The sequence below is a fragment of the Setaria viridis genome, chromosome 6 (assembly GCF_005286985.2).
Source record: "Setaria viridis chromosome 6, Setaria_viridis_v4.0, whole genome shotgun sequence".
Classification (NCBI taxonomy): Eukaryota; Viridiplantae; Streptophyta; class Magnoliopsida; order Poales; family Poaceae; genus Setaria; species Setaria viridis.
In genome coordinates this window covers 23671039-23696266 of record NC_048268.2, presented here as the reverse complement: position 1 = coordinate 23696266, position 25228 = coordinate 23671039, and the positions used below count along the sequence as shown (strand labels likewise).

General features: G+C 46.7%; 3 protein-coding genes across 3 annotated transcripts; 2 read left to right on the top strand and 1 right to left on the bottom strand.

The window, feature by feature from the left end:
- Positions 1–825: 825 nt before the first annotated feature.
- LOC117860662 (probable phospholipid-transporting ATPase 8) lies at positions 826–8684 on the top strand. The gene is made up of 11 exons (XM_034744034.2): positions 826–1387; positions 2812–4139; positions 4225–4335; positions 4563–4842; positions 5174–5262; positions 5353–5458; positions 5713–5919; positions 6045–6170; positions 6546–6644; positions 7246–7437; positions 7581–8684. Exons 1-11 carry the CDS (start codon positions 935–937, stop codon positions 8088–8090), a joined length of 3501 nt encoding a protein of 1166 aa, XP_034599925.1. The 5' UTR covers positions 826–934; the 3' UTR covers positions 8091–8684.
- Positions 8685–15172: 6488 nt separating this feature from the next.
- Positions 15173–19378, top strand: LOC117861050 (phosphoglucan phosphatase LSF1, chloroplastic). Its single transcript, XM_034744517.2, has 10 exons — positions 15173–15485; positions 15589–15692; positions 16359–16812; positions 16957–17028; positions 17140–17261; positions 17851–18066; positions 18176–18284; positions 18427–18539; positions 18687–18834; positions 19043–19378. The coding sequence occupies exons 1-10, from the start codon at positions 15384–15386 to the stop codon at positions 19163–19165; spliced, it is 1563 nt and encodes a 520-aa protein (XP_034600408.2). The 5' UTR covers positions 15173–15383; the 3' UTR covers positions 19166–19378.
- Positions 19186–21060, bottom strand: LOC117861051 (2-methylene-furan-3-one reductase). The gene is made up of 4 exons (XM_034744518.2): positions 20540–21060; positions 20108–20431; positions 19816–19975; positions 19186–19715 (listed from the first exon to the last, which is right to left on the bottom strand). Exons 1-4 carry the CDS (start codon positions 20945–20947, stop codon positions 19450–19452), a joined length of 1158 nt encoding a protein of 385 aa, XP_034600409.1. The 5' UTR covers positions 20948–21060; the 3' UTR covers positions 19186–19449.
- Between the last annotated feature and the right edge of the window lie 4168 nt (positions 21061–25228).

Sequence of the window (25228 nt, the reverse complement as noted above, 5' to 3'; positions counted from 1 at the left end):
ACAAAAGGCCTGTTCGCTTCAGCTTATAAGCCGGCTGAAAAGCTGAAACGGCTGATTTGTTGTGAGAAAAAAATACTATTTGGTGGCTGATAAGCCGGCTGAATAAGCTAAAGCCAACAGACCTAAAGATGGCACCGTCTATGGGTTGTACATGATCAGAGGATATAGAGCCTGATTGTTTTGATGTTGAAATTTTTGCATGCCAAAGTCTTGGCAGATCACAAGTTGAGCGGAAAAACATGCTAAAATTTTGGTAGAATAAATGAGATATGTTGGTAAAATTTGTTGCCAATCCAAATAGTGACCAAAAAGATTTGCTAAAACTTTAGTATGTCAATATTTTGGATGCAGACCAGGTATGACAGGGCGCAGCAAGAGAGCAATGAATGAATTTATTGATCCAACTTCTCCATCTCACTACTCACAGTGAGTTGACTGGAGACCGCACAAGTCTCCCCGTTCAGATAAGATGCGCGTCTAACGATTCTATTTGTTTCCAAAGATCAATTGCTTTGCTTGAGCTCGAAGTGATTCAAGATTCGAAACCGGTTTCGCGGTGACATCCAGGAAGTGGAATAAAAAAAGGGGCGCCCATCCCATCTGGCTCCACACGTCTTTCCCTTTCCGAGGAAGGAAGAAAGAACCAGAGGCAAACCCCCACGAGAAAGCCGTAAAAAAGTACAAGCGCGTCGTCGCCACGTGGCCGGGGTCCAAATCGTGGCCCCACCCCGCCCCGTCCCCAACCGCACCTGACTCCACAGTCCCCCACCACACCTGACTCCACAGTCCCCCACCACACCACCACTTCCTCGCCCCCACCCGCCCGTGCGACACCACCACAAGACGACGCGCTCGTCGCGCAACCCCAACGACGCACCAACCGTCCCGTCCCAGATCCTCCATTCCCCGGCCCGGCGCCTCGCCACCGACCGCCATGCCCGCCACGGACACCGACGAGCGCCCCCTCGTCGAGCTCGCCGCCTCCGCCACTACCCCAACCGCCACCCCCACTGCCTCCGCCTCCGCTCCCGCCCCCTTCTTCCCGCCCCCCGCGGCCCCGGGGTTCTCCCGCGCGGTCCGCTGCAACGCGCCGTCCTCGTTCCCGGCCGACGGGGGCGGATTCGGGGGCGCGGGGCAGCAGCAGCATGCGGCGGCGTACCCGGGGAACGCGATCTCGACCACCAAGTACACCGCGGCGAGCTTCGTGCCCAAGTCGCTCTTCGAGCAGTTCCGCCGCGCCGCCAACTGCTTCTTCCTCGTCGTCGCCTGCGTCTCCTTCAGCCCGCTCGCGCCCTACCGCGCCGTCTCCGTCCTGCTCCCGCTCCTCGTCGTCGTCAGCGCAGCCATGGCCAAGGAGGCCGTCGAGGACTGGAGGCGGAAGCAGCAGGTCAGCCGCGCCTCTGCTCAGCTCTGCTCTTCTCTGCTTTGCTCTGCTCTACGGGTTGAGGAAGCCGTCGGTGCTGCTGGTTGCTGAATACTGACCCCCGGCCCACCGGGTGTGGGTGGATTGGTTGGTTGCTTTAACGGGATCGGGGTAGGCAAATGGGGGTCGATTGGATTTGATACATTATATGCTCGGGGACTCTGGGTGCTTGCTTGTGGTCTGAAAGGACGCTGCCGTCTCCTGAACAGAACAATCTTGTGCACTTGCAATGCTGTTTAATACCTTTTGTGAATCTCTGAGTCATCTTCTTCTGTGAGTCTCACACATGTACATTGTCGAGATCCCTAGGTAGTTGGAGAGTTCAATTGCCATTTAAGTACTGCAAACGCTCTATCATTGCCATCATGGCATGTTTATGCGCACAGGACTGTGGAGGGCCATAGTCTGTTCCTGTGGTCCAAGGGCTGGGTATTAATAGCTGCTGCGGCACAATGGGAATGGTTGGTTTGTGGCTACAATGTACTAGAGAGAGTCAACTGCATGTTTAGTTGTGCTCACTCGTTGCCTACTGTGGCATTACATTTGTGCCATATCATATTTGTTTACATGTCCGTGATAAATCTTTCTCTTATCAAGCTGCTGGCCATAAGGGCTTCGGTAAACATGATGTTTTTCCTTTTCTCTTCGATCATCATCATCATCAACAACAACAACATAGACTTTCAGTCCCAAGCAAGTTGGGGTAGGCTAGAGTTGAAACCCAACAAGAACCACAAATCAGGGTTCAGGCACATGAATAGCTATTTTCCAAGCACTCCTATCCAGGGCTAAATCTTTGGGTATATTCCATCCCTTCAAATCCCTTTTTTTTTCTTCTATCCACGGTTCAGGCACATGAATAGCTTTAGTGAAATTCTGAGTTGTTTTCTTTTTTTGAATCACACATGTGTACAGTGTCTCGATGCCTAGGTAGTTATGCACTTGCAGTTTGATAGTTTTCGTGAAACTCTGAGTCGTTTTCTTTTTGGAGCACACACATGTACAGTGTCTGGATCCCTATGTAGTTAGAGAGTTCAATTGCAATTTCAGTCTTGTAAATGTTCTATCATTGTCATCATGGCATGTTTATGTGCATGGAACTGTGGAGGCCTAGACTTAGTTTGTGCCTGTGATCCAAGGGCTTTGTATTAATAGCTGCTGTGGCGCAATGGGGATGGTTGGTTATGGTCACAATGTAGGAGAGAGATAACTATATGTTTAGTTGTGCTTACTCACTGCCTACCGTAGCAGTACACTTGGGCCATCACATATTTATTTGCATGTTCGTATTACTTCTCTCTTATCAAGCTGCCTGTGATAACGGCTTCATGAAACACTATGTTTTCTTAAATATTTACTGAACTAAGCTTGTTTGTCCTTTTACATAGGACATAGAAGTGAACAATAGGAAGGTTGAGGTGTATGATGGGACCCAGTCATTTCATGAGACAGAATGGAAGAAGCTTCGAGTTGGTGATATAGTTAAAGTTAAAAAGGATGAGTTCTTCCCTGCAGATCTTCTTTTTCTCTCGTCTAGCTACGACGATGGAATATGCTATGTTGAGACAATGAATCTTGATGGAGAGACAAACTTGAAGCGAAAACAGGCACTAGATGTGACTATGGGCTTGAATGATGAGCAGTTTTTCCATAGCTTCAAAGCTTTCATTCGATGCGAGGATCCAAATGAGAAACTGTATTCTTTCTTAGGGACGTTGTACTACAATGAACAACAATATCCTCTGTCTCCACAACAGATCCTTCTAAGGGACTCAAAACTTCGCAATACAAGCTATATATATGGCACTGTAATATTCACAGGGCATGATACAAAGGTGATGCAAAATGCAATGGAGCCACCATCAAAGAGAAGCTCAGTTGAACGAAGAATGGATAAAATAATATATCTGCTTTTTGCTATTCTCTTTGCTATTGCAACGTTCGGGTCAATTGTGTTTGGGATGAAAACAAAGCATGAGATAAGTCCAGGAAACTATGCATGGTACCTCAGACCAGATCAAGCAAATATATTCTTTGATCCAAACAGAGCATCATTTGCAGCCTTTTGCCATTTTCTCACAAGCCTTATGCTGTATGTGACCTTGGTGCCTATTTCATTGTATATATCGATAGAAATTGTCAAGGTGTTACAGAGCACATTCATAAATCAAGACCAGAATATGTATTGTGCAGAGTCTGATAAACCTGCAAGAGCTCGCACTTCCAATTTGAATGAAGAACTTGGTCAAGTTCATACTATTTTGTCTGACAAAACAGGAACATTAACATGCAACTCGATGGAGTTCTTGAAATGTTCTATTGCTGGGGTTGCTTATGGGAATAGTCCTACAGAAATGGAGACGTCTTATGGAGAAATAGCTGAAACTACTGCCAATTATGGGCACAAGAACACTACTGAATTCAAGAGATTAGTCAAGGGATTCAACTTCACTGATGGCCGTTTGATGAATGGAAGATGGGCCAAAGAATGTTCTAGGGATGCTATAGAGATGTTTTTCCGAGTATTAGCTGTTTGTCATACTGCAATTCCTGTGGCAGATAGAAATTCTGCTGGTATGCCTTATGAAGCAGAGTCACCTGATGAAGGAGCTCTTGTTACAGCTGCTAGAGAGTTTGGTTTTGAATTTTATCACAGGACACAGACAACCATATCAGTGCATGAATATGATCCTGTCTTTGGTGGAAAGGTGGATAGGTGCTTATCTTTTCCATTGTTCTTAGTAATTATTCTTCAAAACAGTCAACACTGCCTCTTTCATGATGCCTAATTTTTATTTCAGAACCTATAAACTACTCAACATCTTAGAGTTCAGCAGTGCTCGTAAGCGTATGTCTGTTATTGTGAGGACAGAAGTGGGTCGGTTATTCCTGTTCTGCAAAGGAGCTGACAGGTTTGATAATCTTTTTTACATGTGATGGAAATATTATATGTTTGACTCTGTATTTACTGTTTATAACTTATAAGCTTATTTCATGTCCATATCACGATAGTATTAGCCTTAAAGTTGTCAGCATATTAAACTCTACCATTTGAAGTTGTGAATTTCACATGCTAATATTTGCTTTCTCCAAGTTCTGTTGAAATGTGTACCATTGTCTTTTCATCTTTGTGCTTCAGTGTAATATTCGAAAGGCTCTCCAAAGATAATGGAAAAGCTTGTCTGAGCAAAACGAAGTGTCACATCAATGAGTATTCTGAGGCAGGTCTCCGGACCCTAGTACTTGCATACCGTGAACTTACTGAGGAGCAATATGTTCTATGGAATCAGAAGTACTCAGCTGCCAAGAATTCTGTACATACCGATCATGATGAAGCTGTGGAGAAGGCATCAGAAGATATCGAGAAGGATTTGGTTCTCTTAGGTGCTACTGCAGTGGAGGACAGATTGCAAAGTGGGGTGTGTTGACTGCTACTTGGTGCCTTTTATTTTCTGAAGAGTATATTTATCTGAATAGACAAACATTTTCTATTTTTGATTCGTTAGTGATGCCTAGTGAGCAATAGATTCTCTTGCCCCCTGCAAAAAAAAACATTTATTATAATTTCTTGGTTACTGTCACATAGTTTGTTTTTTAGATAGTTTATCACATAGTTTCACTTGTTCTCTTGTTTTAATATTTGATAAGGAAAAGTTGCCCCTTTTGGAGTGTTCATAATGTAAATATAAATGTTCAAATCTTATACAGTACATGATCAATGATGGTATACCGACACTAATTTCCTTGCAGGTTCCTGAGTGTATTCACAAACTTGCACAAGCTGGAATTAAGATCTGGATTTTAACTGGAGACAAGCTGGAGACAGCTGTCAACATAGGGTTAGTTCCTTATGCTGTTACAATTACATATTTCCAAACTGATATCTCACTACCTTAGAGTTTAATGTATATTTGGTTCTTGGTATCTAGTTACTCATGTAACTTATTGAGGAAAGAGATGGAGGAAATTTTTATCACGCTGGATAACTCAAGTACAAGTGCTTCAGAGGGATGTAGTGGAGAAGGAAACAGAATGGTATGAAATCAAGAAAAGGAGATACTTTTTCCTTGCATCTATATATATATAAATGATAGAAGAATTTTGAACCATTTCTTGAAATGCTAGCAAAGTCCTAAAATGCTTTTTCGTGAAATGCACATATATGATGCCAATAAGTATATATATTATAGACCATCTGAGTAGTGAAGGGGGTAAACAGATGGGCTGTATAAGTCCAGTTTATGTCATGTATACTCTACTGTTGTAACATTTTGTATCTTATCATACAGGCCCCATATGAAGAAATTGATAGAAAATTACTAGATGCTAGAACAAAGGTTTTCATGAGAGGAACCTCAACTTTATTTGCTCTTATTATTGACGGCAATGCTCTGACACATGCTCTCACGAGCAGCCTCAAGAACTCATTTCTGGATCTAGCAGTCAACTGTGCATCTGTGTTATGTTGTCGGATTTCTCCAAAACAGAAAGCACTGGTTAGTAACAACCACAAGATATTGCATTTGCTTGATTACTTCTTAACAAGTTCATGCATGTGTTTAAATATGTAGAGAACAGAGTATTGGTTTGTAAATTCTATAGCTACTTGGTACTGTTTCAGGTCACCAGGTTGGTTAAAATTAGGACAGGTAAAACTACTCTAGCTATTGGAGATGGAGCAAATGATGTCGGTATGCTACAAGAGGCTGACATTGGGGTTGGAATAAGTGGCGCTGAAGGAATGCAGGTCTATAGTTTTGTGCACTTATCCTACTGTTACGAATCTTGCCTATTCTTTGATTTTTGAAATGGACTAAAAAGAACTACAATAATAATTTATCAAATTACTTGCTTGAAAGGCAAGTTAGAGGGAAGTTCCCTGCTGCCTCAAGAAGCTTGTTCTGTAGTGTATTCAAGTACTGATCATTTGATAGGACTTTGCAACTGATGACCAGTTGGTTAAATATCTTGATGACCAATTGACCTCATACCTTTTAGATATCTGTGTTGTGAGAGGAGTACTTTATGGCATGCATGAATTGAGCAGCATTGTCTACCACATAGCACTGGTTTTTGTATCTGCTTTATGTTATCTAAAATCTGATGGTGCTTTGTATTATAGGCTGTGATGGCAAGTGACTTTGCAATAGCTCAGTTTCGTTTCTTAGAGCGGTTACTTCTTGTGCATGGTCATTGGTGTTATCGTCGGATTGCAGCTATGGTAAAGCACTGCCTCTTCTGCTTCTTTTAACTCTTCAGTGAACTAGCCAGTAGTCCCTCCAGTCTCATTCTCTTCACCTTTTGGGCATCAACATAGTCTCCATGATACAGCTTTTGTCACTATGTTGCCCTAATAGTATGTTTAATTCTATTAATGTAGAAGAACTCTTGATAATTGATATACTAATATAATTTTAATGTTGAAAATCAAATACGTGCATGTGTAGCAGTTGCATTTTAGAAGGTTGATTGTACATGTTCTAAGATGACATTAGATTTGGACTGGAGGTGTAATTTAACATGTTATAACATATTCACCTTAAATATTCAAAGAAATTCTTGATTTCCCTGCAATATGATCATGACTCTTTTCATTTTTCCTTTTACCTACCAAAAGAATGTTATGTTTGGATCTGACTAAGCTTCTGTGCCATGTCGATACACCAGATATCAACCTTTCCTTGGTGTGCAATATATATAACTTTCTAATGCTTATTTTTGTACTATTCAGCATTAAGTAGAAAAAATTAGTGTTATTATGATGCTCTTAGTTTAGCACTTGTTTTGTTTAACAGTCCACGTTTTGTTTGTGATATGAACAGATATGCTATTTTTTCTTCAAGAACATCACATTCGGCATTACACTTTTCTGGTTCGAGGCCCATGCTATGTTCTCAGCCCAACCTGCGTACAATGACTGGTTCATTTCTTTCTATAATGTTGCCTTCACATCTCTCCCTGTCATTGCCCTTGGTGTTTTTGACAAGGATGTCTCTTCCCGTGTTTGTCTTGAGGTTTGTAATCGCATATCAGATTCATATGTAATGTTACAGTATATATGTGAGCTTACTTTGGTCTTGGAGCCAAATGTTTGTAGCATTGCCTTGGTTCATTTCTTGTCTTCCTTACAATTTTTTAATTTCCTTGCATATTGCAGGTCCCTTCATTACATCAAGATGGCGTGAATAATGTATTCTTTAGTTGGTCCCGAATACTCAGCTGGATGTTAAATGGGCTGTGCTGTTCAATAATCATATACTTTGGTTCCCTCAATGCCATCCTGATTCAGGCTGTCCGGCAGGATGGTCGTGTTGCTGGGTTTGACATCCTAGGAGTGACCATGTACACTTGCGTAGTGTGGACTGTGAACTGCCAGCTGGCTCTCTACATCAGCTATTTCACCTGGATACAACATTTTGTTATCTGGGGCAGTATACTAATCTGGTACGCGTTTCTAGTCATCTATGGACTATTTCCCCCGGCAATATCAACCACTGCATATCATGTTTTCTTGGAAGCTTGTGCGTCGAGCCCTTTGTACTGGTTATCAACCCTAATGATTGTGGTCACAGCCTTGATCCCATTCTTCGTCTACAAAATATCGAGGACACTGTATTACCCACAGTACCACGATAAAGTTCAGAGAACTAACTCAAAGAATTGGTGATGCCAGTCGTATAAGAAGCTACTGAATGAATATATGTACAGTCAGTATTCTATTTAACGTGCAGTGTGCTTAACTTTCTAGATCATGATGTCAGCGGCAGTGTATATAAGCAGAGGTGTTGTTTATTAGGTTCTGTACATACTTGGGCTTATGCCCACAAATTTGTAGATTCAGGTCAGCAGTGCATCTGCCAAACATCAGAATGGAAGTGGTGGCTCTTTGCTCGGTTGGATGGAACTTGAATCAACAAATTGATCTTAGGATCATGTTAAAGGTCTACAACACTACACCCTCTAGGAGCCTGGGGTTGCCCAGGAATTGATGTAGAAATGCTAAAACGACAATTTGGGACGGAGGAAGTAGTATGGTTCCTGTGCTAACAAGTTGATATGATATCCTACAATGTCTTTCTGATTTGTATCTACTTAGGCATGCCCAGTTCAAAGTCATTTTCTTTGGATAATGCCTAACGTCATCCCGTGTTTTAGTTTTGTAAATTTAGAAATTTGGGCCTGTTTGGATAATTTATAAATTTGGGTCCAAGAATTGCACTGAATTGGAATGTGATTCTTGGGCCGGCCTGTGTTGGTTGCACCTGGATTTGGAAAGTGCAAGTTCCAGCGCATTCCTGGGAAACCCATCACTACCGACAGGATTCCTAGCTGAAAAGGTGGAAACCATCTCGTATTCTGTTTTCTTGTAGTACTTTGGAGCTTACTGATAAATCATAGGAAACAAGACATAAAATGGACCAATTAGAGAGAGGCTAGAAAGCACCCGATGCACCAAGGCCTGTATATAGTAGTATGTAAAAGAAAAGACCTAGCAAATGCACCTTTTTGGAGGCCTAACGAGACTCAAAGATGATAGGAGGAGGTTCACAACTGCAGGAAAGGCCTAAAATGCAAGATCAAATGCTTGGAAGTTGTAGATGGTTCCAACCGTGATCGATTTTGACTAAAAAAATCACCTCGTTTGGACTCTGCATGAAGAGAAGAAATGGCCTTTGCAAGAGATTTTGCCAACTGAGAGAAGTGGTCCTCATCATGAATAGGAGCGGAGCCAGTATGATTCCTAGGTATTCCCAGGAATACCCAAGAACTTTACCCAAACATCAAGAGCATATAAGTTGTACCATGCATATTGTTACTGTGTGTGCTTATTTCTTTGATTCTAGTTTCCGTCAAGCAAACCAGGAGCTCAATCCCCTTCCCATTTTCAAGTGGCTGAGCCGCATGGCCTTCCCATCCCCTAATCGACTAAGATAGTGTTTGGTTCGTGCTAATGTAACATAAATGCAAAGGAAACCAAATTACAATGTATTTGGCGACGGAATGGGTGATTACCCTCTTTGTTTGGTTGCACTCTGGTAACGTAATCAAATTACGGTGTGGGTGTTGTATCTGATTACGGTGGGGGAGGAGGAGTAAGAAGCTTGTATAAATATTATTTAGGATTTGATTACAGTGTCAATTGATTACAAACTACCGCAACTAAACACGTGTAATGGGATTCATTACCTTCAATAATCAGATTACGTTACATTTGAGCTAACCAAACACCACCTAAGTTGACACAGAGATGTTTGTCAGTTTAGAGGCCAATTCATACATTCTAATAATCCAATTGATTCTTTCATCATGCAATCTAGTGGAGTGTGTTTTAAATGTACAATTGTAGGCTATCTGATTGATGTAGAATTGTGAAAAATGAGGTAGAAATCAAGTTATTTGAAACCTTTGTAGAAATTAGCTATGAAGGTATATATATCCTAGTTTCTTCATCCATGCCACCGTCAATTATTTTTTTATTACATTAGTTGAGAGTGGTTTTTTCTTACAAGTTGAAGGAATGCTTTCGAGCCTTGAAGGAATGCAAATGTAAAATATTTTTTCTTTAATATTTTGTAGTTCTTTAGTCGAGACATATTAGTTTGAACAATTGACACTTTAATTTAAAGTAGATTTTTTCATATCCTGAATGAAGAAAAGGGTAATTTTGCTGGTGAATGAAGAAAAGGGTAATTTTGCTGGGGGGGCATCGCTCAATGTTGATATTTGCTGATGAACACTGTACAAATTGATTTTTGCTGATGGACACCATTCAGCTGTGGATATTTGCTATTAGACACTATGAACATTATAATAGTATAATTTCCTATAATAGAGGAGGGAAAGAAATTAAAAGTGATCGAAGTACCCCTGCCATGAAATACCCATCCCAACCAATCCGCGGCGTGCCGCTCCGCTCCCACCCCGTCCGCCATGCCGTAACGACATCCCAGGTGCGCGAGCACCGCCCGAGGCAGAGCGACATCAGCCCCTGGAGGACGAGGACGAGGTGTACGACGCGGTCAAGGAAGATGAAGACAAGCACAGTGCTGCAAGGGTCGCCCACCGCCGCAGGCTTGTCGGCGGGCTCGAGCTCTCTAACACCAGTGGTGAAACTGTTGCCCAGCCCTGGTGCTCGCGCTGCACAACGCCGACCGATTTCCAACGTCACAAGTGCGCAGCTCACAAATCACGATTTCCAACTTCTCTGTTCCCATCAATCTAAGCACATCCACACGCAAGCTAATCTTTTTTTTTAAACGAACCAGGCAAGCTGCCGATTATATTAAAAAGAACTATAAGCCCAGACTGGACAAACAAAAAAAATAATGAACATCGGCCGGTTGGATTGGGACATCAACCCGCGTCATACCACGCCAACGCACTACTCAAAACTCAACTCAAAACACAATATCGGCCGGTTGGATTGGGGCATCAACCGAGCCTCTCTCAACTCTGCCCGGTCGGATTGGGACATCAACACGAGCCTCAACGAAAGACTCTGCCCGGTCGAATTGGACATCGACCTGGGTCTCAACTCGAACTCGCCACAGACAACATGGTTAGTCAAGAGGGGGCAACGACACCACCATGACACTCCGCAACACCTGCTCGTGCACCAACAGAAACACCATCAGCAGGGCACAAAAGGATAACCCGTCGTCACTGCCAGCACCGTTGTTACCGACGATGTCCCACGGTGAGCCAGCCACTACTATGCAGGGCTAGCCACCGTGGTCCGCTGCAGGTCGTATAGCTGTCAAGCCATCAAATCCGCTTGCGCCTCCAAACAAAGTTGTCCTACACCGGACTAACATCAGGGCTAGCCGCCGTAGAACGTTGTAAGACATCGAACTGATACAAGAGCAGCTGCCTCTAGACATCAACTGCCAACCACGTTCCCCAAGATCTGGTTATACACTGTGGCACCAAGCAGCCCATTCGGCTCATTGAGGAAAGCAGGGTGCTGCACAGGGCATTTGGTAGCCATCAGAGGATCACCTCCACGCAGGTATCTTTGGCGAAACAAATCTGCCGGCCACCCCGTACCATACCACCCTCATGCCAAATTCGTGGTCACAACTAGTGCATGACTCCTCCCTACCGTCGCCCTCATGCCAAGCAGAAGTCTTGCCCTCTAGACACTGCTCCAAACATCTACTTCTAGCCGCCTTCCACCACCATGGACATCCACACCTCAAGTTGTCGACTAGGCCTCCACCCATTCCACCACGAGGCCCAAATCTACCATGGCCGGAGCTTAGCATCAACACGGCCGCCACCATGCGTGACTGCTAGCCGCCAAACAAATAGGGAAGCTATTGGCGCGCTGCCTACCGCCGTCGGAACTCTAAAGACAAGGCCTTCAAGAAGGACACAACGCTAGATGCCCTGTCGCCGCCCGCCCAAAGAACTTAGGCATGGTTTTCACTTGGAGTTTCCGAGAACGAAGCAAGGAGAGCTACATGACAACGTCCCCAATAGGAAATTGCGGCGCCCAAGGCATCACTGTTGTCAGCTCGGCACTCCGAGCATGGCTTTCGCTCGACACCTCCCACCAGTAGCTGCCACAAACTTCCCCACCCATCATGGTTGCACCAACACAAATGCCTCCCTGCAACCGCCCCCATCACCAACCAACCACCTGAGCGCGCAACCGAAACTGCTACCGCATCCTCCCTCGCACGCAGGCATCATCACGCAGTCACCACCCCAACACCCATACCATTGTGGTGTGGTCTCCTCCTCGTCCCGTGCGCCGCCGCCGCCGCACAACCTCCCTCCTCAGCCCATTTGCTAGGCTGCTATCAGGCCTGCAGCACCTCCTCCTTCCCCGAGTTCGGCAGGCTTGCTGCCCAGGCCATACCAGACCAGGGGCAGAGCACGACTAGGGGCGCCACCTCCGCTACCGTACACGGGCCGCCGCTGGGGCGGTGCCCCACCACGCCTACGCGGCCTCTTGCCGAGGCGTCGCAGCACTACAGCCAGGGGGGGTGGCGATGGGCCACCGTGTCCCACTCGACCACTGCCGGCGCCGCTCTCCATATGCCCCCACCGCCGCCACAAATCCAGCCACGGGGGCAGCGGATCCGCCTGCCGGAGGGCCAGGGTGGCTGCCAGCCCGCTGCCGCGCCGTCTCGCTGGTCGTCGCAGCGCTCCTTGTGCCCAAGCCCAGGCCCCCGCAGCCGCGCAGCCCCACGCATCACGCGCCAGACCGCTTCCGCCGCGCTGGGCACCATGGCCGCCGCCATCACGCCGCACGCCATCCCCTGCTCAGGACAAGCATGAGCGCCCCACCGCGGCAAGATGTCCTGCCGCCGCCTTCCTAGGAGGCTGCGCGGACTTCCGGTAGCCCCCTCCGACGGCGGTGAGGGGAGTGAAGGGGATGGGGTGGAGGCGGCTAGGGTTCTGGCCGCCTCCCGAGTCGCCCGAGCAGGGGGAGAGGGCGACGTGGGGGCCGAGTCGCTGAACGGTTTTTACACGCAAGCCACTCCACTCCTCTTTCTTTTCCCCAAATCAAACAACATAGCAAGCAAGCACCTTGTCCTCCTCTCTGTTCTCCCTCAATGCCATGTCCACCTCCAAATTAGAGCTCACTATCCTTTCCAATTTTTTCTTTCGATTCCCCTTCTTTTTTCACCTTCTCCCCGAATCAGAAAAAAGCAACTACTAGCAGCTTGCTCCGCTGCAGTAATCAAGCAGCCAGCAGCTGCATCACAAGCTCCATCGTGGGAGTGCTTCGGTGAGGTTGGAGGCAGTGGGCCATAGCGACGCAGCGGGCTAATGGAGGGTGGCCATGGGCCATGGCCGAGATGAAGAGCGGGCAGCCCGGGGATGCATGCCGACAGTACCATCAACGAACGGAGGTGAGGGAAGACCGAGGGAAGGGGATTAGAAATATTAATTAATAACAAGAGTGGATCCATATGTTACTAATATGGAAGGATACTTTTGTCCATTCACTCGTTCTCTCTCCTCAATTATAGAAATTATTAATATAATAGTTCCGGTGTCTAATAGCAAATATCTATAATTGAATGATGTCCATCAGCAAATACCAATTTGAATAGTGTCCATACAAAGATCAACATTGAACGGTGTCCACTAGCAAAATTACCCTGAAGAAAATGGCTTGAGAATTGGGAATACCCAACTCTCAAATCCTAACTCCACTACTGATAGTGTCTTTGGAGCAGGCTACATCAAGTTCAAGTTGTATAATTGTCAAGCGAGGCTCACGAGGAATGTGATTTAGTTGGGTTATTGCATGGGCTGACCCAGCAAGACCAATGCGCAAGATAGACGATTAGCGGAAAGCATAGTCGGGTTGCAAAAGAGCACCCGCAGCGTCCGGCGTACGTTATCGATGCCCAAACATATCACATCAACAAGGACCTGGTTTTTCTCTACTGCCGTAGTGCTTGCATCTAAACATGTAGGGCCCGCTAGCAATTTAAAAGAAACAGAAACATTTTCTTTCCTTCTCACTGCTAACACGCTAGCAACTCAGCAGCAGCCCACCAGCCAATGAAAATGATACTGTAGTGATTGAGCATCGAGGAACCTAGAGTCATGGTGCTAGATTTATTTTTTCAAGCATCGTGCCCAACAGCGTGCAAAGTGATGCCCGGTCAGCAAAGAGAAAAACGAAGTATGGGCAGGGGAGCACGCTGTGGGTGCTATTCATCGTGCTAGCAGATGCGCCAACCTTCAGTTTTGTCCACGACCTCTTGTCACAAGCATTTCAATCAGCCCCTCCATCCTTATCATCAGCTATCATGTACCCACACATCGGGCTGTCGTCCACATGGCACGTGACGTGGACAAAGAGAAAAAAAAATCAAAAAACAGGACGCAACAATTCAAGAATCCAAATTAATCTAGTCATCTACGATCACATCATGCTTTCATGTTTAGCCTCGTTTGGTTACTTTTGCTTATTTTTAGCACGTGTCACATCGAATGTTTAGATACAATTAGGAGTATTAAACGTAAACTATTTACAAAACCCATTACATAAGTGGAGGCTAAACGGCGAGACGAATCTATTAAACCTAATCAAGCCTAATTAATTCATCATTGGCAAATATTTACTGTAGCAACACATTGTCAAATCATGGACTAATTAGGCTTAATAGATTCGTCTCGCCGTTTAGCCTCCACTTATGTAATGGGTTTTGTAAATAGTCTACGTTTAATACTTCTAATTAGTATCTAAACATTTGATGTGATGGGTGCTAAAAATAAGCAGGAGAAACCAAACCTCTTAGTACGTTCCTTCTGTTCACAACGCACCAAAAGCACTGCTCATCCGATCCAAATTTGTACAATTGTATACTGCATCCGTAATAAAGAGCAAACGAAGGTTTATAGAAAAGAAAAAGAAAAGTATTTTTACCCTTCACTGTATCACGTGTGTATACCACCCGTAAGGCATGCCGGCATGGGCGTGACCGCGTGGAGCGCCACGTCACGTGAAGAGCGCGCGTGGAGCGGGCCCGCGAGGCGGAGAGAAGCCCGAACGGGGAAAAGAAATTACTTTAAAAAAATCAAAACAAACTACACGACGGCGTGGGCCCCACAACCCCAGCCCGCGCAAAGACCTCCGCCTCAGTTCCGGTTCCGTTCCACACACTTCCCATCCCCCCACTCCACTCCGCCTCTGATCCCGTGCCCGCCATTTCCCCGTGCACCGCCCCCACCGCCGCCGCGGACCCGATCCCCATCACGCGCTGCGCCCATGGCGCCCCACCTGCACCTCCTCCTCCTCCCGCCCGCCCTCGCCATTGCGACCCCAGGCCGCCGCGTCGGCGCCGAACCGGCGGCGGGCCCGCGGGCGCGCAGGGCCCGGGCCGCCGCCTCGTTCTCCTGCTCCCCGGGGCGGGGGCGGAGGTGGAGGAGGCTCGGCGTCGCTGCGGCCGCGGAAGGGGCGGAGCCGGGCGCGGGCGGGCCCGCGGGGGCGATGCGGCTCAACGAGTACATGGTCACCGTCGACCGGCCCCTCGGCGTCCGCTTCGCGCTCGGCGTCGACGGCCGCGTCTTCGTCCACTCGCTCAGGAAAGGGGTAAGCGATGCTCCGTCATTCCTGGTGTTGGCGGGGTGAACAGCCTTCGGCCGGCGAGCGACTGACTGACATGCGGCTCTGCATGTGGTGATGTGTGTGACAGGGGAACGCCGAGAAGTCGAGGATCATCATGGTCGGCGACACGCTCAAGAAGGCTGGCGGCGGCGAGCAGGGCCTCGTCACCATCAAAGACCTAGGTGACACGGAGTATGGCACCAGTAATGTCGTTATGTTTCATTCGTCCAAAAACAAGTGTCCTCTGAAATTTCCTCTGTATCGCTTTCCCTCAGCATGTTATATAGGATTGTTTGTGATCTGAGGTGCTTTTGCTACTTCAGTTAGTTTGTTGCCTCTGCTATTTTAACCTGGAACTATTATGCTCCTAGGGCTTTGTTAATGTCTTAGTGATATTCCTATGTTCCGAACAAGCCTTAGCATGCACTTGGAACCACTAATTTAAGATTCTATTTTCAATGGCTTAGTTGAAATGCTTAATTAGTTACAACAAAAATTTCATGGCACACAGTAGTACTGCAATGAAAGAGACAAGTTTCAGCTCTGTGTTTTTCCAATTACTTAATTGTACAAACCTGTAGTAGTTTAGCAGTCGGTGATTTTAAATTAAAGCCTTAATTGATTGCTTGAGAAAGTGTTCACCATTGGAGCACCTTCCTCAAAGTCAAGACATCAGCAATTCAGGACTCAATACCTTTGTTAAATTGCAAAAAATTCGTGAGATGAGCTTAGCTCAGTTCACATCCTTAGTATAGATAATTTCGTGGATAAGACTTACTTCCCTAACAATGAAGAATGTTGGACGGAACTACTGCATGATTACACTTTGTTCACATGTTCTCTTTAAATTGTATACAGGATTGCGCTGAGGGACAAGTCAGGACAATGCAGCCTTGTCCTTGAGAGACCGTTTGCTCCTTTTCCGATCCATCAGTTACATCAAAATGAAGATTACCACATCCTATTTAACAGAGGGCGGGTTGCTGTTGCTTCTTGGAACAAAGCTCTTTTGTCCACAAAGTTAAATGAGTCTTCTACGGGGGATGGGAAATCTGGTTTCGCTATATTCTCCCCAAGGTTGCTAAGTTCTCAAGGATGGTCTTCTCTGTCTGGTGAGAAAGGTGGACTCAATCAGAGCAGCACTAACCTTGCAAATCGCATAAGTGAGATTGTTGGTTTATATTCTGATGAGGATGATGTCAATGCTGAATGGGCGCATGGCAGCTTTCCTTTGGAGGAGTACATTAAAGCACTAGACCGTGCTAAAGGTGAACTGTACTACAATCATTCACTTGGTATGCAATACAGCAAGGTAGGGTGACTGTGTGAAAGCTAGTTATCTTTCTTTACATGATATGTAACTCTATATAGGGCGTGTCAATGTGCTTTCAGCAGCTCAGGGATCATGTATCGATAACCGTGCCATTCATTTTATTTTATATGGTTTCTTTGACAGATTACAGAACAAATATTTGTTGGGTCATGCATACAAACAGAGAGAGATGTGAAGATGTTATCAGAAACTGTGGTAGGTTCCTGACATATGCAATAAATCAAATTTCTCAGATTTTGTCATTGCAATTATACAGTCTTTTTCTTTATAGTTCAGTTAAGTTTCTGATACTTCAAAAGGCTTCAGGGTATTACTGCTGTTCTGAATTTCCAAAGTGAAAGTGAGCGCATTAATTGGGGAATTAATTCGGAGGCAATCAACAATTCTTGTCGCGAGAATAACATCTTAATGGTTAACTATCCTATACGGTATGCTGTCATTTTCTCTGTTTAGAAGATAAACTTTAAGTTTTATTCTTGATCTTTACAATTGTTATATTGAACCAGCTGTAGCTTTGTATTGTTCCTCTGAATAACTGCAGCAGCTTTCTTTTTGATTACTGGATCTGGAAATCATTAATGTTGCCTTTACTATCTAGTTAAAGCAAATATGGTTTGATTATCAAATAGGCTAGAGTTTCTCATAAGCTATAATTGATGTTTAATTTATACAATACTCTAGATGATATTTTGACCACTTAGTACTTGATGTTCACTGTTATTTCTGTGTACTATTTCTTCTTTGGACTAATGTTGTAAATACTATATGTGCCATTTGTCTGTTTAATGAGCTACCTATGATAACTGATAACAAACTTGCAAGCTCATCAAAATTCACCTTAATTATTATTTGAAAGTAAGGGAGGATCTCAATGAGCTTTTGTTGAAATTCTGTCTTGGTCTGTAGATGGCTAGATGTTTTTTTTTTGAGATCATACATGGCTAGATGTTATAGCAAACCCTAAACCCTTTACTGCAATCCGATAGTCACTAAACTATAAATGCTGGTCTTTTTCAGAGAGGTTGATTCCATGGACCTTAGGAAGAAGCTTCCTTTCTGTGTTGGTCTTCTATTACGCCTTATAAGGAAGAACTACCGTATATGTGTGACTTGTACCACCGGATATGATAGATCACCAGCATGTGTAATATCATACTTACACTGGGTTCAAGATACACCTCTCCATATTGCTCACAAGTTCATCACTGGTTTGCACTCTTGTCGACCTGACAGGTAATTATTGTTGAGAAAAGTTATATTTGTTGACTAGTTTGATTCTATAATTTCAGTTTTTTTGTTATGATTATTCGTTTGTAACTAAACGATTTGTATAAGCATGCAGAGCTGCAATTGTGTGGGCAACCTGGGATCTTATTGCTTTAGTTGAAAATGGAAGACACGATGGTAGTCCTACACATTCAGTATGTTTTGTTTGGAATAGTGGTCGGGAGGTAAGTTCCTTTTATGTGGAAGTGTTACTGAGTGAGTGTTTGGCATCAAAATTCATCTTCAATCCACTGTGAGACTTCATGATATGATTTGACAATCAATAACTCAGAGGGAGCTGACTTGGATGTGAAAATTTTACTCCAGGGTGAGGATGTGGAATTGGTTGGGGATTTCACAAGTAACTGGAAAGACAAAATAAGGTGCAGCCACAAAGGTGGTTCAAGATATGAGGCTGAAGTTCGACTTCGACATGGAAAGTAAGTTGTCACTTATTTGTTCTTTCTTGGATTTTTGAACTGCAAGGTTCTTTTGTTCCTTGGGTTCTGTGGCTGTGAATATCATGGAATGACATCTGTGTACGCTGCTTGTTATGAAATTAACTGAAACTAACCCCATATGCGTAGGTACTACTACAAGTTCATAGTTGGGGGGCAGTGGAGGCATTCGACTTCATTGCCAACAGAAACAGATGAACATGGTAATGTCAACAACGTGATCAGAGTTGGTGACATTGCACGGATTCGTCCTGCTCCTAGCCAGCTACATATAAGGGTATGTAAATCATCTGGCTCCGTTGGTTCTGATTGAGCTGATAGCTATGCAACCTGCCTGTTCATTTGCAATTTAGGCACAGTTTCACTCATCATTGAACCATACTTGATCTTTTTTTTTGGAATTTATTAGTGTAGAAACTAAGTGGAATCAGTAGTCTCTGATATATCCAGCAATCAGACGCTAAGATGTTGGTATCTCATCGCAGGACCCAACTGTTGTCAAGGTAATAGAAAGGGCACTAACCGAGGATGAGCGATTTTCATTGGCATTTGCAGCACGCCGCATGGCGTTTGCAATCTGCCCAATCAGATTGTCCCCAAAGCAGTAAACTTGACGGCCATTTCCCAGTTGAGCTGGACAACCAACCATCGATGTTCAGCAATTTCATAGCTAAAGAAAACTCATAACAACAGAGGGACCTTACTGTATCTGTTCAGACAGAAACTAGAACGTTGATAAGTGGCTCAGCAATGAGCACAATGTACACCTCGTCTCTTTGTAATTCTATGGACTGTTCTGAAATAAACTTCCTTTTAGACTATTTGACACTGAGAATCTCGGCCATCACCCAAATGGCCAGTGAACAAACTCTGCAATCTACTGCTCCAGCTCTTATGGAACTGGAGAGATGACTACTTTGCCAGTTGCTCTTCCGGTCTCAAGGTAGGAGAAGGCCTCTACAACCTTGGAGAAGGGGAATGGCCCCTGCGGGTCGACGACCGGCTTTACCTTCCCAGACTCAAGGTATGGGTTTAGCTTCTCCAAGGTGGAGCCATTGGAGGTGACCACGAACCGGAACCCTGGTGGGGTGACTGCGCCGGTGAGCACCACCACGCTGCCGCCTTCCTTCACAACCTTTACAGCCTTCTCACCCTGACCTGAAATCCAGAAAGATGTAGGGCAGATTGCTCAGCCGAGGGCTGCATTTCACTTGATCAGGTCGTGTCAGGTTTTTACCGAGGGTGATCTTATACTTACCAACTGCGTCGAAGACGACGTCGTACTTGTCTGGCAGGTCTTCGAAGTTCTCCTTGGTGTAGTCAATGGCGACGTCGGTGCCCAGGCTCTTGAGCAGCTCGATCTTCTTGGTGCTGGCCGTCGCGGCCACCTTCGACGCGCCGTAGACTTGCTTTGCCAACTTCAATTCATTCCCATCAAGAACAGCGTTGATTGTGTCAGAAAGTTCAGTTCAGTACCAAACAACAGCTGAAGCTGAAATCCAAACAGCCAGTGTGCGTGCAGTTTCAGTTCAGATCAGTGTGTGTGAGACCTGGATGGCAAGGGAGCCGACACCACCGGCTCCGCCGAGAACGAGGACGGACTTGCCGGCACATAGTCCGGCTTTCTCGAGGCCTTCGTTGGCGGTGAGGATGGCGACCGGCAGGCCGGCGGCCTGCGCGAAGTCGATGCTCTTGGGCTTGCGCGCCAGCAGCTTCTCCTCGACTGCGGTGTACTCCGCCAGCGAGCCGGACTGCTTGGGCCCCTCCAGGGGCTTCTCGCTTATCATGCCGTACACCTCGTCGCCTTCCTTGAAGCCCTTCACCTGGCCACCCACCTTGACGACGACGCCGGCCACGTCATAGCCCGGCACGGTCTGCGCATACGTGCACCAGCAAGGTCAGCGGACGAGGAGGATTGGAGCGAGCGGAAACGACGGCCAATTCAATTCAATCCATGGAGGGGAGGAGCCGATAGATTGGACCGGAAGCGGCGAGTCGGTGGCCTGGAACTTGCCGGCCCGGCGCTTGGCGTCGACGGGGTTGAGCGCCGCGGCGACGACCTTGACGAGCACCTGGTCCTCGCCCACCGCCGGCACAGCCGCGGCCTCGTCGATCTTGAGCACGCTGGCGTCCCCGTACGTGTCGTACGCCCAGGCCTTCATGGTCCCGGGCACCTCCGTCGCGGCCGCGGCCGTGGCCGGGGACGAGGACGCAGACGCCGCCACACACCGGCCCGCCTCCGCTGCCGCTCTCCTCGCGACAACGGCGGCGGCGGCCCTGGGCCCCGACGACGGGAGTGCGAGCCTCGCGGGAGCCTGAGGCGGCTGCGGCAGGAAGGACGATCTCGAGTACGAGGTGGCGGGGATCGACGAGGAGAGGAATGCCTGCATTTTCTTTTGGCTTCTTCTCGGACCTCGACGTCAAAGAAGATGAACGTTGCTGGTGTTCTTGTGTGCCGCTCTGCTCATGTTGCCCGGGTGTTGTACTGTTGTTATCCGTTTGTGGCAGTCGGGAGTGGCGGGTAGCGCTCGGGGGAGATGACGCCGACGCGTGTGGCTGGACGTGCTGACGAGCGAGTGAATCTGGCTGAGCCCTTGTTTACTTGGCGAATTTGGGAGGTGCCAAATTACTGTAGCAACACTGTAGCGTTTCGTTTGTATTTGTGAATTATTGTCCAAACATTGACTAATTAGGCTCAAAAGATTCGTCTCGCAAAGTACAACAAAACTGTGCAATTAGTTTTTAATTTCATCTACATTGAGTACTCCATACATGTACCGCAAGTTTGATGTGATGGGGAATCTTCTTTTTGCATAGTGCCAAAGTTGGGAGTTGGGAGTGAAGTAAACAAGGGGTGAGATTCGCGCGCGCTGCATTTTGCATGGTTTTGTATACAAAGTTCGGGGGATTGTCTTCTCCAATGGGATCCAGGGGCGAGGCCTTGTGTTTGTTGTGGTGAATGGTGATGGCCGCGTGGGAGAAGGCCGCTCACTTCACTCCAGATGGCCGCTCGGCGTCAGCCGGCGGGGTGGACGGACAGGGACAGATGTGAGTGACAACGAGCCCTTGTTTACTTCACCCCCAACTCCCAACTTTAGCACGGTACAAAAAGAAGATTCCTCATCACATCAAACTTGCGGTACATACATGGAGTACTAAATGTAGACGAAATTAAAAACTAATTGCACAGTTTTGTTGTACTTTGCGAGACGAATCTTTTGAGCCTAATTAGTCAATATTTGGACAATAATTCACAAATACAAACGAAACGCTACAGTGTCGCATTTATGGCAGAATGCTAATTTTGACACTTCCAAATTGGCAAGTAAACAAGGCCTGAGACGGATGGGCCGGCAGAGAAATGAACGTCCGCCTGCCTTTTTGGCAGGCAAATGAGTGAGGTCTTGTTTAGTTGTCTTGGGAGTGCTAAAATTACTGGGCGGGCACTGTAGCACATTGTAGCGTTTCGTTTGTATTTGTGAATTATTGTCCAAACATTGACTAATTAGGCTCAAAAGATTCGTCTCGCAAAGTACAACAAAACTGTGCAATTAATTTTTAATTTCATCTACATCTAGTACTCCATGCATATACCGCAAGTTTGATGTGATGGGGAATTTTTTTTTGCATAGTGCTAAAGTTGGGAGTTGGGGGTGACAAGGGCTGAATATGCTTGGACAAGTCTCGAAGGATCGGAAAGTAGAGACGGGTGAATGAAAGGTTTTTAAAATTCACTCGGAGAGTAAGGTCTTTGTCATCTAAAACACATCTAACTTTCAGATGGTATAAGTTAACTCATGATAAGTTTATCCTCGAAACAATCAGAAGAAGCACTGAAGCAAAACTTGCACAAGAAAAAAGTTAAATCGCTACTTAACCATTACTTCTAAGCACTTGCTGAAGTAATCATGTCATGATCCATGCGTGAGATGTAAACACAAATGAGTAAGGAAGTACTATCCTCAAGGCTCAAGCATGTAATGATTCTCACTGTAGCAACAAAGGGACGTCCAAGATAAACTGCTCACCTGGTGTGTGTCGTTGTGGCTGTACTGCTAGCGCTAGGTGGACCGAGCCTTCGTAGCTTCCTCACTGGGCTGTCGCACCCCGCATGGGCAGGCTGCCGACTGCAGGCTGCTGCGCTGGGCCGCTGGCTTGCTCAGGTGGGCGAACGAATGCTCCGGCCCGCGTGCCGAGCTGGACTGCTGCGCCGCTGGCCTGCCGCGTGCGCTGGTGCTGGTCCGCCTCGCTTGGCAGGCTCCGCCTGGGCTGGCCTGCGCGTGCGGCGTACGCAGCTGCTGACCCACCGCGTGGATTTTTTTTTTTTTACAATTTTTGCAGAAATAAATAGTCGAACGAAAAATTGCACAAATAGACCTATGCCGCCGTACGAAACGGCGGTAGGTCCGCTTCCGCCGGTTGGATTGGTGGTAAGAGGTCCGAAGCGGTGGCCATGCGTATTTCGCTGTATGAAACGGCGGTAGCCTGATTTAGCCGTTTCGTACGGCGGTAGGTGGCTTTCCACCATTTCAAGTGGAAGTAGGATCCCCCTACCAGGTTTAGCCGACCAAAGTGGGGTGTAGGATGCTATAGCCGGTTGAAACGGCTATAGCGGAGTTATAGCCATTTGAACCGGCTATATCTCTGTTTTAATTTTGATTAGTTATTTTTCGTGTAATTTTGTATGATATTTTTAGAAGTGAAATATGTAGTTTCATTGCAATATGTAACTTTGTAATTTGAGAGAGGTAGAGTGAATGAACGAAATAATTGGAAATGATTTAACTCCTGGTCATTAGAGACATAGCTGTTTCCAGCGAGATTACAACGGATCCGAACGAAATTCCTAAACCAAGTGGCATGTTGCTAATCTAGCATGCCTTAGGTAATTGAAATAGTCGGGGAAAGAGCCATGTCTACTTCCTAGTAGAACTGGCTCTGCGAGGACTACGACGACCCAGCTCTATAGTAGCCAGCACCCCAGAGGATGACAGAGACGGGGGGCGATTCTTGTTGTGGTGGTAGGGGCACTTGCACCATGGATCGGTGCAAATCAAGTCACCTGTGATGTCGACTGCCCAAGGATTCGTGTCAAATTCGGACTGAAGATCCTCGACATTACGCTCCAGGTCAAAGATCTTGCACTTCAGATAGTGTATGTACTCCTTGGTTGGCTCAGGAAGTGGTGGATCGACCCACTTGGCGTAGCGGTAGTTTCCTTCATCGAGATAGGTCTGAACGTGATGTTAGGATGAAGACAGATACATCCAACATTGCGTTAGGGTTTAGCTGTACCAGCTCAATCTTGTAGTAGTTGAGAAGGTCGTGGTAGAAATCTCCAGTTGGAATCCCAGATCCACGCTCGAAGAACGGCATGAATACTACCACCTCTGCCGTATCCTCCGATGGGAAATCCTGACCGGTGGTGGGCTTCCAGTCGAGCAGCGCTTGTGGACCAAGGAGCCCACGGTCGACGAGGGACTAGATCTTCTCCTGCGTCATCACGCTCTTCATCCACATCGAGGAAGGCGTCAGGGCATTGGGCTTCACCATTGCTTTGCGACCTTGCGATTTGAATCTAATGAGGACTAGGGTTTTGCTGCGCATAAAGCGGCGCAGCGGCTCGGGCGGTGGCGGCGCATCAACTCAGGCAGCGGCGGTGGCGCATGTGCAAGAGGAATGCAGAATGTGGTGGTGCAACCTAGTGTTCGCGAATGCGGTGGTGGAGTACTCAGCGAGCTCAAGGCGTAGGCGCTGCGAGAGGTTGAGGATAAGAATAGCAACGGCCCTGTGCCCCTCGCGCTTTTGAAGAAGACGACGACGTGAGCTATGGACGGAAATCGCGGGCCTTCTGTTAGCACTGCGCAATGTGCTGGGCGAAATTTGCGGATCGTTCCGTTAACGCCGCGCATATGGGGTGGAATTTGCGGGATCTTTATTGCGTTTTTAACGGCACGCCTCCACGACTCTTCCAGTCCTCACCCACGGGGGCTAGACGCCCAATTCTACTCGGCGTACCTCCGCGGCTCTGCCAGTCCTCACCCTCGGGGGCTGGATTCTCTATTCTACTCAGCGCGCCTCCGCGGCTCTGCCAGTCCTCACCCTCGAGGGCTGGGCGCCCAATTCTACTCGACGCGCCTCCACAGCTCTACCAGTCCTTACCCTAAGGGGCTAGGCACCAAATTCTACTCGGCGTGCCTCCGCTCACCCTTGGGGGCTGGGCGTCCAATTCTACTCAGCGCATCTCCGCGGCTCTATCTGTCCTTACCCTCGGGGGCTGGACGCCAAATTCTAGTCAACGCGTCTCCACGGTTCTACCAGTCCTCACCCTCGGGGGCTAGGTGCCCTATTCTACTCGGCGCGCCTCCGTGGTTCCGCCAGTCCTCGTCTTCAGAGGCTGGGTGCCTATTTCTACTCGGCTGGCCTCCATAGCTCAGCTAGTTCACAACCTTGGGGACCAGCCTCCCAGTCTCAACACAGCGCGCCTTTGCGGCCTCATAAAACAACAAAAACAGATGCAAAGACATGCTTTCAGTTAGCTAAAATCAAATTCCTGGCATTACATATTACAAAAGACTGTTAATAGCTCCAGGGTAGACAACATCCCAGGATAAGAAGCTACAACACAGAAAAAGAAAAAAAGCACAATACAAAAAAGCTGTGCTTCAAGC